This window comes from Urocitellus parryii, chromosome 2 (genome assembly GCF_045843805.1).
Source record: "Urocitellus parryii isolate mUroPar1 chromosome 2, mUroPar1.hap1, whole genome shotgun sequence".
NCBI classification, from domain to species: domain Eukaryota; kingdom Metazoa; phylum Chordata; class Mammalia; order Rodentia; family Sciuridae; genus Urocitellus; species Urocitellus parryii.
In genome coordinates this window covers 212,601,013-212,620,702 of record NC_135532.1, presented here as the reverse complement: position 1 = coordinate 212,620,702, position 19,690 = coordinate 212,601,013, and the positions used below count along the sequence as shown (strand labels likewise).

The following is a 19,690-nucleotide window of genomic DNA, read 5'->3' as shown; positions in this document are numbered from 1 at the left end:
CCTCTGAATTCTGTGACCACGCTAATACCTTCATTGCCACCCTGCCACATGACAGGACTTTAATTCATACAACATTCATTTGACAAATGACTTGCTGGTTGGCTCCTGGAGGGCTCCCCAGTAACAGCCACATTAAGTGAGGGATTTAGACTCCATCTGATTAAAGGTAATGAAGTGAGACCCGTAACTCATTTTTATTTGCAGGGAGTTGGTCCTGTGATGTATTGCTAATCGGTTCTGCATTTACATCTATCAGTATCTTATCATCTCAAGAAAATTGGGAGTTGAAAGGAGCACATTTCCTCTACATACAGATGGGGAGATTTTCCAATAGTCAAGTTAAAAAGAAGAATCCTCAAAGGGAAACATAAAACTCACAGGACTCTCTTTCTCTCCCCCTTTCCCTATTCTCCATCTCCCCCCCCCTACTTGTCTTTGGACATCCTCAGCATGTGACCAGTTGGCTCTCGGTGTGGCTGCCCTCTTTGGCCCTTCCCATAGTTCCTCCGTCAGTGCTGTGCAGTCTATTTGCAACGCTCTCGAAGTTCCACACATACAGACCCGCTGGAAACACCCCTCAGTGGACAACAAAGATTTGTTTTACATCAACCTCTATCCAGATTATGCAGCTATCAGCAGAGCGGTCCTGGATCTGGTCCTCTATTACAACTGGAAAACAGTGACTGTGGTGTATGAAGACAGCACAGGTATGGGACTCACACGAGACCAAACCTGGCCATGTTTGGCCTGAGCAAAGGGAATTAAAGTTTTCTACAGGCATAAACTTTTCAGGTGGAGTGTATGAAAATGTCTTTATATAAAGCTGACTGTGTATTCCAAAGTAATTTAGGAACATCAAGTGTAGCTAGCTTGAATTTCTCTTGTTTTTTGATTCTTTCTGATTTTTTTCATCAAATTTATGGGGATTTTTAAAAAGAAATATCACCCTATTGATATGTTATATTCTAATTACATATCAAAAATGTAATTTCATTTATACAACTATGACCACAATGAAAGTGACCAGATAATAAGATTTGAACTTGATAAGTGGCTATGCAAATGTCTGAAAAAGTTCCCAAAGTAGGTTAGCAAACAAGAATTCAGGTACAGATTATACTATTCAAGTGTACTATTTCCTGGGAAAGAGGCTCTGAGCCCAGGTGATGAGTCTTAGAACTAAGCTTTCATTCTGGCCCTCGTTAGATTTTCTCTAACTCCATCTGTAGTGTTCTGTTTTTTTTCTCCCTGTCTTCTGCTTACAGTTCAGGGTCTGTCAGAGATTAGACTCCCACTTGTTTCATTTACAGTCAGCCAAGGACCCTCCTTTGTCCACATAATAAAATCTAAACCCCTCTAACTCAAAGTTTTTCACCATTGGACTATTATGCTTATTTTTTTATTGGTGCATATTAATTAAACAGAATGGTGGGTTTTATTGTGGCATATAATAATTTGGCCAATTTCACATTAAGCCAAGTTAGTTTTTATAAATCAAGGCACTAGCTTCCCTCCTTGGCCTATATTCTCACACCAGCTGTGATGAGAAGTCTTTCATTTCTCCTCAACTTCTGTTTTCCGAGGCTGGCCCCTCACTATGGAGCCACTGTGAGTGACTCAAATGCTGGTGAACACCTTCTTTCTCTATGACTACATGTAAATATTCCCTCTTCCACGAGGCTCTCTGGGAACACCGAAGACTTCAGCAGTGTTTTGGAAATAGAATCATTGTCTCTCACATTCTATTTCAATGATCTATTACATATCTATGGGACTAGAAGATCCTGAAATAAAAATTGTATCTTATCTATATTTATTATCTGCTTCCTATCACATACTTGAAGAAAAGAGTTTAGTAATTACGTTCAGAAAAATAACACTATTAACTGTTTGAATTTTTTTTTCCTCCAAGAATTTAAATTAGCTCCTTTCTGTAATCTACACATTGGGCAAAAAGACTAATAAAATTAACAGTGAAAATTAGTAAAGGGAAGCACTTTTAGACTTTAATACTATTTCATTTTTCAATACCCTTTTCAAAAAGCATTAGCACTTATTATCCCCCAGAGGATGAATAGTGAGCCTCCTCCATTTGGCCTTAAACTCTGGTTCCATTTTATGCTGTCAGATAAAAGTGACTATTATGGTTGGAGATATGCGTTTATGTATTTTCTTATGACTCATCTCATTTTAGGAAGAAGTGAAGGTGGTAGGTGATTGGATATATAATTCATAAATATTATATTCAAAGCAGTCTTATTGAGAGGGATATGCCACAGGCAGTCATTTTTTTTAAAGCTTTACCTGCTTCCTGTGAAGAAAGAAAACATATTATCAAATAAACTCCACAACATATTTAAAGAGCCTTCAGGTAGAATATTTTATTGTAAACACACGTGTAGTTAGATCTTCCGTGTTACCTACTGTTGTTAAAAGAGTATTTCGTGAGCTAATACAACCATATTAATTCTCATTATGGTGAGCTCTCCATAGTGTAATCTCTCACTATTTCTCCATCTCCAGAAAAGCAAAAACCATTCAAAAGGAAAACAAATCATTGAAATTTCTGTGTTTAATTTAAGAAAGAGTTCAAACAAATGTGTAGTCATGATAGATTTTTAAATTGTATTTAAAATATAGTTAGCAAGAGAATGACACAAAAGTTAATGTCCTGACTTCAGATTAACTACTCATAAGTAATGGCCACCTTGTGCAGCAGAAAAATAAAAAAAAATCATTTATATCAACTTTCACTAGAGTCTGAAATGACCTTTTTCATATGGGTTAAGTTCACCTGAGCTCAGATGCTCAATAAATACTTGTTGAAATTAAAAATCCAGAACGATTTTGTATGTCACCCATGAAGTTAGAGATGATTTATGTTAAAGTGATTTTGCCCATAACAACATTAAAAATGTAAATGAATAATCAATTGAGCTATTAATTTGGAACCCAGAGAGTAAGTAAACAGATCAACTGAGATCAATAAAAGCAGACATCTTATGACTTTGAGTGGATTTAATACTTCTTGACTCAGGGCTCTTGGTTGCAGTAATTAGCAAGTCATAAAAAAGGAGGAGACTAAGTAAACCTGAAGGAAAAGTTAGGACTTAGGTGTGCTCAGTACCCACCCCCACAGCAGAATTAAGAATCCATTAAAGAGCACTTTATTGGGATTTGCTTAGGAGTTTGTTAAATAGCCTGAAGCCAGCACAGATGTGGTGGGACCAAATGGCCCGTTACTCCCATTGAAGTTATCAGGAGCAGCGTGCTTGTCTCTAAGGACAAAATTCAGTTCACTAAATTCAGGCAGGCAGCATTCTGTTCTCTAGAAGTTAAATGCAGAAAGGCTCTAGAGAACTCTTGGGAGGAGTAAAGTCCTGTCTCATCTCATCGCTTCTCTCTCCCTTCCCTGGGTGTTCGTCCCTTAACTCACCGACATGTTTCTGATTGTCATCATCAGAGGTGACCCTAGGCAATGAGAAATTGCTGCCAACTGGACATCCCTTCTGGCTTCATTAGACCCCTGGTGGAAGCCTGGCTGCTATCCCCTCACACGCATCCAAACGAGCTGAGAAGCAGAGCATCAAATGAGTTCAGAGCCCATTCAGCAGTTTCTGCATTCTCAGGGCCAATCTCAGCAAAATGAGGCACAGACATTGGTGTAGGACCCAGGCCAGCAAACTTTTCTCTATCAAGAACCAAATAGTATACAGCTTAAGCTCTGAGGTCACATGGTCTTGTTCACAACTACTGCAGCTCTGACAAGGTAGCCAGAAAACAGCCATAGAGAAAATGCAAATGATGGACGCAGTGTGGCAATAAAACTTCATTTGCAAAAATGTGTGCTGGGCTACACTTAGCCCCAGGGCTCTAGTTTACCCCTCAAAAAAAAAAAAAAAAAAGGAAAAAGAAAACAGCTAAAAGCTCAGATTCGTAATTTTGTAAGAGCCAGGGCTTCGGCACACTAGTGAGTAGGTTCAGTTTCCGTTCACGGGTTTTCCTTCATTTTGCTGAGTCCCCACACTCTTCCCCTCCCCATCAATTGCTCTTCCTGACTTCTTCATCAGCCTTGGTAGTCTTTTGCCTCATTGTCCCAGGTGACATCCTGGTTCATTGACTGGCAAATTTTCAGAGAGGTATTGGAGGGGTGGAAGGGTGTAAAACTTTTCTTTATTCATCATTAAGGGTCATGATTAATAGCCCTATAACAAGAGGCAGGTTACCAATAGAAAAGCACAACAAATTAATTTAATCTGAGTTTAATCAGAAGCCTCCCAAAATGAAGACCCAAAGACGGAGGTAAAACTTTTCTTTTGTTTATTTGTTTTTTGCAGCGCTGGGAATGGAACTCAGAGCTTGTACATGCTAGGCAATACTCTACCACTGAAACTGCATATTTTTATGCTTAAATTTTATGAAAAAAAAATGTATAGCTGAGTAGAAATGTAGTGGACTAGTGGACGAAAAGGAATGAGTTCATGAAAACAGTCTGATGGGGGTACTGAGCAAAGCCTCTGGAACGAGGATTTTCAAGGGAGAAGTGACAGTGACCTTCCAAGGTGGTGTGGCGTTCTTTGGGGGAAAGAAGACCAAGTTTCCATGACTTCTAGTGGGGAGACAGAAAGAAATTGGAGACAGGAGAGCAGGAGAAGGTCAGAAGGGCCTTGCTTCTAGACCCTTCCAGGCTCCTTCAGTTCAAAATACTTCCAGGTCTCATGCTCTGAGCCCCAGTGCTGTTAATGGGAAAGAATGATTTAGCAGTCTCTTCCTTTGGGATTTCAAAGTATTCTCTTACACTAGGCGAGGCAACCACCTGCACAACCAGCAGAGAGAGCTAGGTCCACATAGCAAATGCTCATCCCAATTGCATTGGCAAAACATGAAAAAATAAATGCACTTCTACCTAGCTTTTATTTTGTGAACTAAGAAAACCCATGGTCAAGTTTTGCTGGTTCCTTTTCCCTATTTTCTTGACTTGTCCCAGCACTCATGTTCACACACAGTTGGGTCAGGTGGTAATTTGTGAGACACTGGGGAGAACAACCACAATGGCCCAAACATGCATGGCACTGTTTGCCATGGTTGCCCTTTCCTAAGATCTAAATAAATGGCTTCCTTCCCAGTTTATTTTTAAAGTTTATTTTTCAACATTTATAAAAATAAGACTGCTTCCTTTGGATAATGCTAAAATTAAAGAAATAGGTAAAGACCTAATATATCCAGGAAAACCTATTAGAGTTTCGTTGTATGCTCTTCCACATTCAATAGGCAGGCAAACAGATAAACAGATTCCCTGGTTTAGTAAACATTTACTACCAGACACGTTTTAACCACTATTCTAAAAAACACACAGAAATATCTCTGACCTCAGGGATCTCACAATCTAAGGAATAAAATATATTTAATCGATAAAATATATAAGTAAATGTTAGTATGATAAATGTTAGTAAGTGTTATGAAGAAAAATAAGGCAGCAAATGGCTTTGGGGAGATTGGGGAATGAGGATGAAGTTTGCAATTTTAAGTAAGCATACCAGGAAAGTGCCGCAGTCCAGCTGCAGCAAAATAACCGGGGGGGGGGTGACGAGCAACTTGTATACATTGATACAGCAGGAGTGGGAGCCGTTTATTGTAGGACCGGAGGGGTATATACACATTACACACAGCTTATCTTAATTAACATAAACTAGGTACAGCAGTCAACCAATAAGGAATCTCCACACTTAATGGCTCGCTGGCGTTACTTCACAAACCACTCCCTCTGGCAACATGCCAGGCACCATCCTGACTTGTTTACAGACCCTAACAGGAAAGTCCTCAAGAGAAAATTATATTTTTGAGTAAAACATTAAAGAGGAAAAAGCTATGTGATGCTTTGGAAGAGAACATTCAAGATTTTGCACAGCATGAACAGCCAGTGCAAACCCCTGAGACAAACTATCCCTGCACTGAACCCACCTCCATCATTGAAAATCCTCCATATCTTAAGACACAAACATAAGATATACATATAATATAAATAAAATGTCTTGAATCTTTTTTTTTTTTTTGTAAATCCCTTTCATTGTCTTGAGAAAATTCCCTCCAATTCCTAGTTTATTGAATTTTTTTTTTTTTTTTTGCGGGGCGGTGGTGCTGGGGATTGAACCTAGGGCCTTGTGCATGCAAGGCAAGCACTCTACCAACTGAGCTATATCCCCAGCCCTTGAATCATTGTTGTAGACCACTTTAAGCTAACTATGTAGGATATATATATATATATATATATATATATATATATATATATATATACACAAATTAAGGAAGTTTCAAATAGAGAATTTTCCTATTTCACAACTTACCTTGTGACTAGGCCTACCTCCCCAAATTCACAACCACCCACTTCTTAATTTATTATACATGTGCGGACACTAAGCATGTTCCTATATAGGGGATATATATAAGGATGAAATAACCAAAATGTTCAGACTGCAAAGAAAAAAAAAATTTAGAAGGGAACTGGATACAGTCAAAAAATATCTGCAGGTCCATGGAATGAAAGAAGCTATGGCTCAATCCACAGTAAAACTTCACCTGTTCCTCCTCCCTCCTGTGTTGAACTTGATCTTAACTAAACTGGACAATAGTGGGTGGAGGATTCAGAGAAGCAATTTTGGCATCACCAAAAGGATGAAGTTCTAAGCTGTGGGGGTCTCAGGGGATAGCGCATATTTCTTTCCAAGATACTTAGTTTCCTGGCCTTGGAAAAATCTGAACATTCAGTGGGACCCTCTGCCACAGTTTGATCCTGACTGGGATTCCTGCAACACCTTAGAGGTTCACTGGATGAAACCTCAATTTTTTTTTCCAACTCTAAATAAATTGCTGTTTATAAGATCAACTCCCATTGCACTTGGCCATCTTGATGCTATCCTCTTAGAGCATATATTTCTTTATTCTCAGTAATGCTGCCACATTTGTCATCCTACAAACACTTATTGAGCATTTACCATGTGCCAGCCATTGTCCTAGGAACTTGGAGTACAGTAGTGAAGAAAACAGAAAACCCTAACCTCAAAGAGCTTAGGTTCTATGGGAACCTAAAGAATAAACAATTTGTTCACCTCTTGTGAAGTGAATTATACTTTTTAAACACAACAATAATATATGGAAGAAGGAAAAAGTAGAATGTTGGTGAGGAGAATCTGAAAGCTAGACATGGAGTCCCCAGAATTTGAGATCATGTCACAATGTAAAGATGAGGTTTGAGTAAAGACTTAAAGCAGCCTGAGGAGGTAAGCCATGTGGTACCTGTAAGAAGGTTCCAGGCAAAGACGACAGGTAATGTTTAAGATTAGAGTGTGCCTGGTACATCAGAGAGACAGCAGGTAGGCCAGTGTGTTTGGAACAGAGTAAGACGGGAAGAGATTTAGGAGAGGAGGTCGGAGGGAGGGTGTTGTGAGTCCAAAGGGCTTTGTAGACCACCTGAAAAACTTCTCTGCCTGAAATAGAAAGCCACTGGAGAGAGCTTTGAGCTGGATCAGATTCTTATTTGCAGTGGATGACTCTGGTTGTTGTACTGATAGACGATTTAGGGAGGCAAAGGTTGAAATATGGCAATCTCTTGGCAATTCCTACAAAATCTAAGGCAGCTAGTGGAGGTGATAGAGGAGAGGGAAACTCTCAAGGACTGGAAACACCTGGAATGAAGGGCTGGCCTAATACCTGAACGGTGTTGAACGTGTTCCCCACTTGCAAGGTTTTACTGTGTGTCCATCCATCATTCTCTTTCTTTTGCTTCCATTTGACATTGGCATGAGTCTGAAAACCGAGTGAAGCCATGTAGGGTCTGTGCAAAACTGCATAAATAGCATCATGGATGTTCTCAACATGCACGCACTTTCTCTTTTGGTTTGACTACATTTTAAGATGTCTTTTTTAGTACCCATCTCTTCTTTAGGGTGTGTATGACATAGATTTTGAATTAAGGAACTCAATTATCTGAGAAACTTGGGACATCTCACATTGCAGAAATTTGCCTCAAGTGATTAACCTGCTTCACAGGGAAGACAGGGAGCACATTCCCTCCAACTCCTCTGAAATAGTGAAGTTTTGCTCAGTGTTCCAATTGAGTCATATGTCAAGAAAAAGGCATTGTGTTCCTTTGACATGAGACAAATACCATATGTTATGTTTATTTTTAAGTGGTCGGTAAGAGCAGGGAGACTTGGATTCAGTCTTAGAAAATATTAATGTTGCAGTGGCAGTGAGACTTATGACTTATTTCATGCCTGTGAATTTAAAAATGAAAACATAACCAATAATAAGGTTGAAGGTTTTAAGAGGCAGGGTGGAGTCTCAGAAGACTCTAGACGTTTTGGCTTCAGCCAAAGAATGGAGTAGCCATCACTTGAGATGCAGGAGATATTAGCTGAAACTAATTGGAGGGAATAAGGATGATATCAGAAATTCAGTCATGAATATGCTAAATTTGAGTTTAGCAAATGGAATCACAGTAGGCATTTAATACATGAGTCTGAAATTCAGGGAAAGTATTCTGGGCTATAGATACCAATGTGAGAGTCCTCAGATGGGACTAAGTAAGTCCAAAAGGTAAATGAGTTCCAGAAAGATGTCTCTAGTCCTGGATTCATGACATGTGACCCTTGAAAGGTTCATATTTTATTTTCTTATCTATACCAAACCTCTATAAATGCTTTACAATGTGGATTAATTTGAAATGAAATTAACATATGAAAGAATGTCTGTGATTGACTCCCATACTTCCTCTCTTTAAAATTCATTTTAATTTTATTATTTACTTATTTATTTACTTTTGAAACGCTGGGGATCAAACCCGGCACTTCACGCCTGATCGGCTAGTGCTCCCCACATCCCAACCCCCAAAATGTCACTGTTTGAAAGAAAGAAATTCTGGGAGAAACCATGAGAGAAATGACAACCTTGGAAGTAGCGATAACTTTTTCTTGAGTGCTGTTTATGTGTGATGGACTGTTCTAAATCCTAAAGATAATGTGTTCAATCATTCTATGAATAAATAAAAGAGCTGCACTTACGGCACTATTAAACAGTGAGTTAGTCTGGATTTTTTTAGGTCTAATATATTTCCTTCTATCTTCCCAAAGAAAAAAAGAAATACATTATTAAACAAGAATCTTGACAGAGGTATAAAATTTGTAATTAAAGAAAAGTAGCACTTTGACATGGGTTACCTGGCCAAAATGAAAGATATGATTTATATGACCAATGCTGAATAAAAGAATAAGTGAATTTTTCACTTTCAGCAATCACAGCTTGCTCCATTCTGCTATGATAACCACTTGCATGAGCTAAAACTTGTCTGCTGTGTGCCTTCCCATGATTGCCCCTGAAACAGCTAAGCATGAAAAAGTTGTTACTCAATACTAATAAGGCAATAAATTATAGTCCTTTGGGGGATTTTTAATTAATTTATTCATTTTTGTCTATTATTTTTATTGATACATATTAATTATTCAGATTGCAGGTTTCGTTACGGCATATTCATAGATGTGCATAACTTGATTTAATTGATTTCACACCACACTACTTCCCTTTGTTCTCCGCTCCACCCTCCTCCTGATCCATTCCTCTACCTAAATGGTCTACCTTCTGTTTTCATGAGATCCCCTTTCCTTCCTTTTTTCTGCCTAGCTTCCACATAGTACAGTTGACATTTGCCTTTCTGAATATGGCTTATTTTGCTTAACATGATGATCTCCAGTTTCACCCATTTTCCTTCAAATGACATAATTTCATTTTTCTTTATGACTGAGTAAAACTCCATTGTGTACATATACTGAATTTTCTTTATTTATTCATCTGTTGGCGGACACCGAGGCTAGTTTCATAACTTGACTAATGTGAAGTGTACTGTAATAACCACAAGAATGCATGTATCTTTCAAGTATGCTGACTTTAATTATTTGGGATAAATATCAAGGAGTGGTATAGCAGGATCATATGACAGTTTTGATTTTAGTATTTTTGAGAAAATCGCATGCTGATCTCCATTGTGTCTATACTAATTTACTTTTTTGCCAATGGTGGATAAACCTTCCTTTTCCACCAAATTCTTGCCAGCATTTGCTACTTGTGTTTTGGATGATTACCATTTTCACTTGAGAAGGAATCTCAGTGTAGCATGGATTTGCATTACTCTGATGGCTAAAAATGTTGAACGTTTTTTCATGTAATCATTAGCCATTTGTATTTTTCTTTTAAAAAATATCTGTTTAGTTAATTTGTCAATTTATGAATGGATTTGTTTTGTTTGTGATGAGGTTTTTTTTGAGGGGGCCATTCTTTATATATTCTGGATACTAATCTTCTGTTGGAAGAGTAACTGGCAAAGATTATTCTTGTTCGATAGGCTCTCACTTCACACTGTTATTTCCTTTGATATGAAGAAGCTTTTTAATTTGATTCCATCCCATTTTTTTTTTTTTTATTCTTGGTTTTAAATTTTGAGTGAAAGGAGTCCTATTGGGGACAATACATTGGAGTGTTTTCTTTTAGCACTTGTCAAGTCTCTGGTACTTTTCCTAGACCTTTGATCCAATTCAAGTTGACTTTTTTTGTGAAGGTGAGACATAGGGATCTAATTTTATTCTTCTACTTATGCTTACCTAGTTTTCTCAGCACCATTTGTTAAAGAAGCCATCTTTTCTCCAACATACCTTTTTGGGCTCTTTTTCAAAAATCAGATAATTGGCTGGACATGGTGGTACACACCAGGAGACTGAGGCAGGAAGATCACAAGTTCAAGACTAGCACCAGCAACTTAGTGAGGCTCAGACCAACTTAGTTAAAATATAAAAAGGGCTGGGGATGTGGCTCAGTGAAGAAGTGCATCTGGGTTCAATCCTTACTACCAAAAAGAAAAAAAAAATCAGATGACTGCAACTGTGTTTGTCTCTGTGTCTTCTGTCTTCTATTTTATTCCATTGGTCTATGTGTCTGCTTGTATGTCCATAACATGCTGTTTTTGCTACTGTAGCCCTATAGTAGAATTTGAAATCAGGTATCTTGATACATCTAGCATTTTTGTAAAGAATTATAGTTCCTTTTTTTCTTCTCCCTCTTTTCTACCTTTCATGTCCCCTAACCCTGTCCTTTGACCAGAACCATATTCAAATTTTCAGAATTTTGTGCAAGAGTCTTTAGATATTGTGTTCCAGCTGTATTATTTTAGCTACCATTGATATTATCAAGAATTCAGGACCAAAATATACTGGTGAAACTAACTGCAGTACAGTTAATCTCAAATATTTTGGCTATACTCTTCAGTATGATCCAGGGACACAACTTTCCTTTTGGATGTCTCCAACTAGCCTTTTTTTGCACTTTTGAAAAATCACAGCTATGAAGATCTGCATTTAAAAGTGCTGTCCTCCCAGATATTCATTCCCTCACCCATTTCTATTTCTCAGTTCTGTTTTTTTTCCTCTCCTCTGAAGGATTCACGCTTTATGTAGAGATCCCCCTAAGAATCTTATTATGTTTGGATGTATTAGTATACCAACAAATTGGTGAAATGCCATTTTGCATGTTTCTAAGTACAAATGAAAAAGAAATTCACATTTAAAACAGGATCTGATCTTTGGGTCCCCATGGTTAATTACATTTTTACAGCATCAAACCCACTTGTGTGGTTTAATGAACAGGAAATTGAATTAAGAATCAAGAAAACATAGGTACTTTTCTTTTGAACTGAGACTCATTAAATACATCTAAAGCAATCCAGAAATGAATTGGACTGCAACATACAGTTGAGAATTTCTCAAACCAAGAGGTGTTTAACAGCAGCTGTGTGGAGGGGATTTGTGCATCAAGTAGGGGTCTGACCTTTAAGGTTGCTTTCAATTCCTGGCATCTATGACTCATTTTCAGGCCGATCCAAACAATTAACCTCACCATGCCTCACTTTCCTCCCTTTAAAACAACACCGACACACATCCATCTCTGTGGTATATTCCAGGCTTAGTGAGCTATTTATAGGGCATGTAGCATAATTCATAGAAAGAAGCAATGTAAATAGCAAGGTTTATTATTATTTCAGGAGAAGGCACAGGAAATTTTAAACGCCACTGGAAATAACAGGATTTTTTTTTTCCTCTTCCATATGCTCCACTTGTTGCCCAAATCAGTCAACATGCATGCAAATTACCATTTTCTGTCTTATGTGAGCACACAAAGACAGGCGGCCAAAGCAAGTGTTTAAGAATTGGATGTTTGGACTTTTTTTAAAAGTTATCTCTATATGCAGAGCCCAGCTCAAACTCAAGTGAAATAAGAAATGTTTTTTCCAAAGCACTTTCAAACCAAAGGTACATTTCCAGTCACCCTCCTGAGGGGAGGGGTGGTAGAAGGAGGAGCTAATGTTATTCTTTTTATATTTGCACATTTTGTCTTTTTATTTAGAAAGATTAGGACTTAGAGAAAAGTGTGTGATAATGTAAACTTCTGTGCACACTTCTTCTAGATTCAGGAGTTGCTATTATTTGATCACATTTGCTTTAATGCTCTAATATTTTCTCAAATCAAAACAACTAAACAGCAATGACAATAATAGTAAGTAGTAGTACCCTTGAGTCATTTGAAAGTAAATTGTTGGTATTGAGACCTTTTTACCCATATATACCATAGAGTATATTTCCTAAGAACAAAGATCTTCTTTGTTATAACTACCCTATAATTTTTAAGTACAGGAAACCTAATAATGACACAATACTATCATCTAAGTATATATCAAATTATACATGCCATAAATTCATTTTCTTTAATTGTCCCAGGATCACTCATGCATTTACTTGTCAGTTTTCTTCAGTCTCCTTTGGTCCAGAACAGTTCAGCCTTCCTTTCATGACACTGACATTTTTGAAGAGTCAAGATGTGATCAGTTTTATTGTATAATGTCACTCGCTTGGGTTTGTCTGGTTTTCCCCTTATCTGCATTTCATTTTAAAGTCCCTTCACCTCAGTGGGCTAGAAAAACACCCCAGTACCAGTTTTGCATGCACCATTACTATTCTCTGAAACTGGAGACTTGGCAGGGCTGGGTGACTTCATCAGGGTGGCATTCAGACCCAGGAGGATGATTGGCAAAGCCAGGTGTTGTCCCTACATTGATTTCCCCTCCTTGAGGTAATTATTTGTTTAGCAAATGATTTTTAGCTATTCATTACAGTTAAATGTATAGGATTGAAGGATTGCTGCAAAAAAATGCAAATATAAGAGAAAGCTTTCTTTAAATTTTGTCTTCTGTGAATGCAAAAGGCCTTTGAATTGTAAATTCTACATCACTTGTTAATGAAGGCAAAAAGGGTTTGTTTTTTTTTAAAGAGAGAGAGAGAGAGAATTTTTTTAATATTTATTTTTTAGTTTTCGGCGGACACAACATCTTTGTTTGTATGTGGTGCTGAGGATCGAACCTGGGCCGCACGCGTGCCAGGCGAGCATGCTACCGCTTGAGCCACATCCCCAGCCCAGAAAGGGTTTTCTTAAGCAAACAATTGCTTCAGGAAGAGAAATGTAAAATCAGTGTTCCTGGCTCATTGTTCTGCTCACAACTTGGGTCTGTAATCTTTAAATGTGTGGATCCTCCCCATTCCTATGGTCCATTTACATGCATACTGACAAAATGAGAAAAGTTGGAGAACAGAGGTGTTTTCCTGTAGAACATATCACTTCCATTTAGAAACTGATCGTCTTTGTTGAGGTGTTACCTTTTTTCCCCCCTATCTTGGTATCAAAATATGCTTTATTTTATGAAACAGTTGTGAAAATGAATGATTCCATTTGTTGGGGTGAGAGATTATGCTTCTGAACGGTCTCATGTGCCAAATAGAAGTTTAATGTTTTATGCTGTTTCTAAGTTTTCTTTCTGTTTTTTTTTCCAGGTATTTATTTACATAGTCAATCAAGTTGATATAAAATTCAAAAGTCAGGCAGATCTATTGATTTATTATAAAGAGCCCTAGTTTGCTCTCAGAAGGTAGATATGGCTTCAAAACTTAATCTGCCATTATTATCTATGTGACCTTGAGCAAGTTATTCCAGCCTATAGCCATCTAGGCTTATGACCTACAAATTTAGGTGGTACTTGATGCCTTGTCCACATTGTGAGAGTTCATGGTATAAAAAAGTTCAATGGACTCTAGGACCTTGAAGCAGGATGTTGTTTGCCTTGCAGGATTTAACATAGGAATCGAGATCCACTGAGTATCCAGAAAACATTTTCCCCTGAAAAATGAATGAATAAAGTGAAATGTGTGTGTCAACTTAAATGCCAGGAGAGAGTATGTAAATCACAAGGATGGGAAGACACACTTCAGGATTGACATTCCATTCAACAAAGAACAAAAGAGCAGTTCCTTGCAGCATATGAAATGCACTTTTAAAATGTTTTCCCCATTTTATTTAAAGGCCACATTGAGCTTTCCTTTATGGTCATGCTCAAGTTAAAAAAAAAAAAAAAAAAAGAAAGAAAGAAAGAAAAAAAAAAAAACATGATTGCAAAGCAGGAAGCCTGGGGAAAAGAAGAAGGGAAAATGGGTCCCTGATTCTGTTTATTTCCCATCTCATCAAATAATCCTAAACTGTTTCTGTTCCCTCAGCACCAATAGCTTGTATATATGAGGCAGGACAGTGAAGTGGAAAGATTAAGCATTAAACTCACAAATAACAATTTTAATCTATTTGTTCCTCCTAACTATCTTTGCAACCCTGAGTAGTTATTCTGGGCCTTAGTTTCTGCATTTGAATAATAAAGATAATAAGGGTTGCTTCATAGGATTACTAGAAGGATTAAAGAATGTAACAAATAAAAAAATATATAGGTCCATGTGCTCGATTTTTCCCCTTTATAAGTACTCTTCAGTGGTTCAGGACAAAAGAATCCAGAAATAAGAAGATGAGTGGCTCATTTTGGGTACTTGAGAATCTTCAACCACATAATTGATTTGAAAAGGAGCAAAGCCCCAATAAGGCTATTATTCTTTAAATTTTATCTTTTGTGAAGAAAAACATAGTACACTAAATCTTGATATGGCTTTACAACAACCTTCCCCACCTCCATTGCTCCATCTGACTCTGAAAAGCAGACCATTGTCATTTACTGTTTTTCAGAACTAGACCTAACTCCAGTACGAGAGAAACCTTTCCCATTCAAGCTTCAATAAATGTGACTTCTGAGGAAAAAAATAATAAGATAAATAAAATAATAAGAAGAAATACGTGCATCAAGTCTGGAAGTAGCTGGAATCCATGTGCTATCTTGCACAGTGCATTTGACAATTTCCATCTGAATACCTGTAAAGCTTAATATTCCCCATTGATTACTTGATGCTGACAAATACTGAAGGCACTGAACTACGTATCTAAAAGAAAGTCGATTTTCCTATGTGATGGGAGTCCATGAGTGAGAGACAACATCATGCAGTGTAGCAAACGCCAGCTAACATTACGGGAAACAAGATGCAGGTTTCATAAGGCTGCCTGTCTTGACCTCATGGTGGACATCTCCTAGGGAATGGTGCAGCTCAGCAGATCCACACCTGGATGAAGAGAACATTCTCTTTCAAATTAGTCAGCTGTATACAACTCCCAATGGTCAATTTAAATTTTTTCTGCTTTTATTCTTATAATATCTAAGAATATTCTGTAGTATTTTTAATCAAGTAAAGATTATCCAATTCAACATTCAAATGTTTTAGCAAGAAATAGAGTCATTTAGTTTATATAGTCATCACTGACAGATTGTTTGCAATAGCCGAAGTAGCTGGTAAACAATACATTGTATGTAAATACTTGATGACAAACGTAAAAAAGTTAGCAACCCCAAAGAAACCCTTGAATTATTTTGGATTATTTTTTTTTGGGGGGGGGCGGGTGCCAATACCGGGGAATGAACTCAGGGGCACTCAACCACTAAGCCTCATCCCCAGTGCTATTTTGTATTTTATTTAGAGACAGGGGTCTCACTGAGTTGCTTAGCGCCTCACTTTTGCTAACTAAGGCTGGCTTTGAACTTGTGATCCTCCTGCTTCAGCCTCCTGGGCCGCTGGGAATACAGGCATGTGCCACTGTGCCTGGTGAATCATTTTGGCTTTTTAAAAAAGCAGGTGTTATCTATTTCACTGAGCACCTTTGGAAACTTCAAGGAACTTTTTTGTTTGCAAAAGTTTCACAGACTTGAGTTGTTAAAGACCTGCAATATTGGCTTAAAACTGGAAAGGACAATTGCATTCTAAATAAATTCAAAGTGCACTTGGGAAAATTATGCTTCCAAGCCACACATACCCACAAAGGGAAAATATCAGTATAATCTACCACTGAAAGAGGAATGACAAATGGAAAGTCAATAGTGTAACCTTTAGGTAGGTGGCCGCTTGATGCATTTTGGGAATGATATGCATTTGACTGTAAATGGCAATAAACAATACGGAGCAGTCTCAGTTGCATGATTGGATGTCATTTTCCAGGTCTAATTCGTCTGCAAGAGCTCATCAAAGCTCCCTCCAGATACAACATTAAAATCAAAATCCGCCAGCTGCCCTCTGGGAATAAGGATGCCAAGCCTTTACTCAAGGAGATGAAGAAGGGCAAGGAGTTCTATGTGATATTTGATTGTTCACATGAAACAGCTGCTGAAATTCTTAAGCAGGTAAGAACACTAGGGAGGAGGTGGGAAGTGTGGGGGAAATGTTATTTTCTCTTTCTCAAGAGTGCCATCTGGTTTTCGGTTAGTGTGGTGTGATAACCCTGTGACTGTCCAGTAGAGGCTAAAGATTGCAATTTTAAGAAGCCTTTAAAGAGCCAAGGGGCTCCGGAAGTTCAACAAAGCCACCTGTAGGTTTTCATTGTAGATGTGTATTCCCCTGTGTATATTACGTGATATGTGGATCCTGCCAGCCAAGGAGGGGAAGAGAAGGGTGGCATTTCAAGAAACATCTCTTTTCTTTATGTGTCTTGAAAAGACTGGGCCAGCTATCATTTACATGATGCCCAACTCATCCTACATGTATTCCTTATGGTAAGATCTCTGTGTTCAAGGTGCTGGATTACAAACACAATAAGAAAGGGGGCAGGGACAATCACAGAAAAGATACTTCTCTTTTCTAATTTGTTATAGACAATAATTGCTATCCCTTAATCTCCACAGATAATGTGGGTGGAAATGTTTAGTACATTGTGCTATCCTGTATAGATGAAAGATATTAGTAATGTTCAGTAGCATAATAATGACAATAAGAGTAATAATTTCTAAGCACTTAGTCATAAAGTCAAGAATAAAATTTCAGAATTAGAAAAAGATAAAGCATAGACTACTACCAAGTCTCACTCCAAAGTGATTTTGTTCCTCAAGGGCAAGCAGCAATGTTTGGAGACATTTGTGATTATCATATTTGGGATTGGGGCACTTTACTGACAACTAGTTGGTAGTGGCTGGGGATACTGCTAAACAACTTGTACATCTGAAAAGGTTAGTCAAATTTTAAAATAGAAGCAGCAATAAAAAAATCAGGGGATAAAACTTGGAGAAAGTCAGAAAAAATAACTAGATACTATTCATGTGGTCTCCTAGGTATCTATTTATATTTAATGGTTATTGTCACATAATCCAATGCAGTCATCTAAAAATAATACAAGTTTTTATGTTTCTCGGTTTGAAAGGTCTGAGGTTGCTATAAGGTCAATTGGTAAAGAACAGTGATTTCATAGGTAAACGGGCTCCTACATGCAAATACAGAACTGTGGATTCCTGAATCACTAGGAAGAGCCCTCTTTGGTTGGTCGTCTGTTCTGACTCTGTAGTGCTCTATCTCATACTTGCAGAGCACGTTTCTGTAACCATTGAGTTCAGAATCAAGGTTTTTATTCCACTGAAAATACACAATCAAGAAAGTCAACCAGATGTTTCTAGTATCCACTGGATGATTACACAAAAAAATTCCACTAAGAATCTGCTATAGTTTGGATAATGCTTGCAGTGTCAAAGTTCCAAGTGTGTAAGTTTAGTGCTCAGTACAGTGGTGTTGAGGTGGTGGAAACTTTAAGATGTAGGTTCTAGTGGAAGGTGGGTAGGCCATTGGGCTTCCCCCCCTCAGAGGGATTAATGTACTTCTCATGGCACCCTGGCTAGTTCTCATGAGAGCACTCTGGCTCCTGAATCTCCCTGGTTTCCTGTCTCACCCAGTGATCTGCCCATGCACACCCAGCATTGTGATGCCACCTGCCATTAGATCCTCCTCTGAGGCCAAAACGAATGAGGCTAACTAATGTCACACTTTCAGCCTCCAAAACTATGTGCTGAATAAATCTCTTCTAAGATAGCCTCAGGTATTTTAATAGCAACAGAAAGTAGACTAATCCAGGGTCATAGAACATATTTTAAATTATACTTGAATACCATCCCAAGACAAACGTTGCTGTAGCTGGTCCTCATACTTTGCAAGAAGCAAAAAGACTTCTCCAGAGTCACACATCCAGTAACCCCCCCCCATAAACTCTTATCCCTCCAATAAAGCAAAAGAATACCTGTTACTTACTTCTAGATTATAATTGCATTAACAAATCTTTAATATTATAATTATCTCTCAGAAAAGGAAGCAACTATGTTGCAAAGATGTCAATAACTAAAAAAAACTTTGAAAGTAAATAAATACAATCAACAACCCTTTATCTTACAACTTCATTTGGAAATTTTAATATAAATCATTAAAGTGTGTAATGGTGTGTGGATCAGAATGAGAAAAACACCCAGATTTTACATGTAGCCCTCAAAATGCAAACAAACATTCCTTCCCAGGAGCCCTTTTTAACAGAAACTGGGGACTTCTGTTGCATTAGAGAGAATGGTTTACTAATGACATTTCTTTCTGTTAGGCACCCATTTGGCTCACATAAGAGGCCACATCTCTCCCAAAAGGAGGCCTGGAATAGGACAGCGAAGTGCAGGGTGGGCTTGGAGAAGGGTGGCTTGCCTTTCCCCTGTGTTTCTCATAAGCAGGAACATGAAATCCCTCTGATAGAAGTAGCTCTATGAATTGTATTGTTCAAAGGACAATTAAAATAAAAACCAAAGCAAAACCTCTAACAGAAGTACCCTCAAGAACTGTCTTGTGGAGGTATTAGGATCAGTTCAGCTTTGCAGGAGCCATTGACAGGAACACTTTTGTGTCCATCCAATGTCTTGTGTTTTATCCTGTTTTTACTTTCCCTAATTATATTAGCAGCAAGACTGTTCATGAGGTTTCATGGATGGGATAAAACAGACTGCTCATCCAGTTTTTGTTTTAGATTAGTGACCTGCAAATAATTTTGAGGGAAGAGACTTTGCAAAATGTTCCATTATGTACTATTCCTCTGTATTGCATGTGAAAATGCAATTGCTACTTTTGAAATAAATAACTGAGAAGACCTAGGTTGGCTTAACAGAGCTTCATTTGAAACTCCAGAGGCTGTTGTGCTTGCAAAATAATATTGAACACCTCAAGACTTTCTATTCTGGTAAAAATGAGCCCCAAGCACTCTGCGTGATGCAATTTAACTTGCTCCATTAGCCTAGGGCAATAACCTGTAGAAATAAAGTCAGAGACCTTTCTGTAGCTGACATCTAATTGATTCTCTCAGGAGACTGAAGCCTCAGGAGTTCTGGGTCCTGATT

At 37.9% G+C, this 19,690-nt stretch overlaps 1 protein-coding gene across 12 annotated transcripts in view; it reads left to right on the top strand.

Annotated features, from left to right (window-relative positions):
• Positions 1-19,690, top strand: part of Grik1 (glutamate ionotropic receptor kainate type subunit 1) — a 389,318-nt gene that overhangs the window by 240,716 nt on the left and 128,912 nt on the right. For 9 of the 12 annotated variants that reach the window (XM_026396166.2, XM_026396163.2, XM_026396160.1 and 6 more), the window contains 2 exons: positions 450-707; positions 16,506-16,687. In XM_026396166.2, coding sequence (XP_026251951.1) covers positions 450-707; positions 16,506-16,687 — 440 coding nt within the window. The remainder of the gene's footprint in view (positions 1-449; positions 708-16,505; positions 16,688-19,690) is intronic. The other 3 variants (XM_026396167.1, XM_077795039.1, XM_077795038.1) reach the window with 1 other exon arrangement.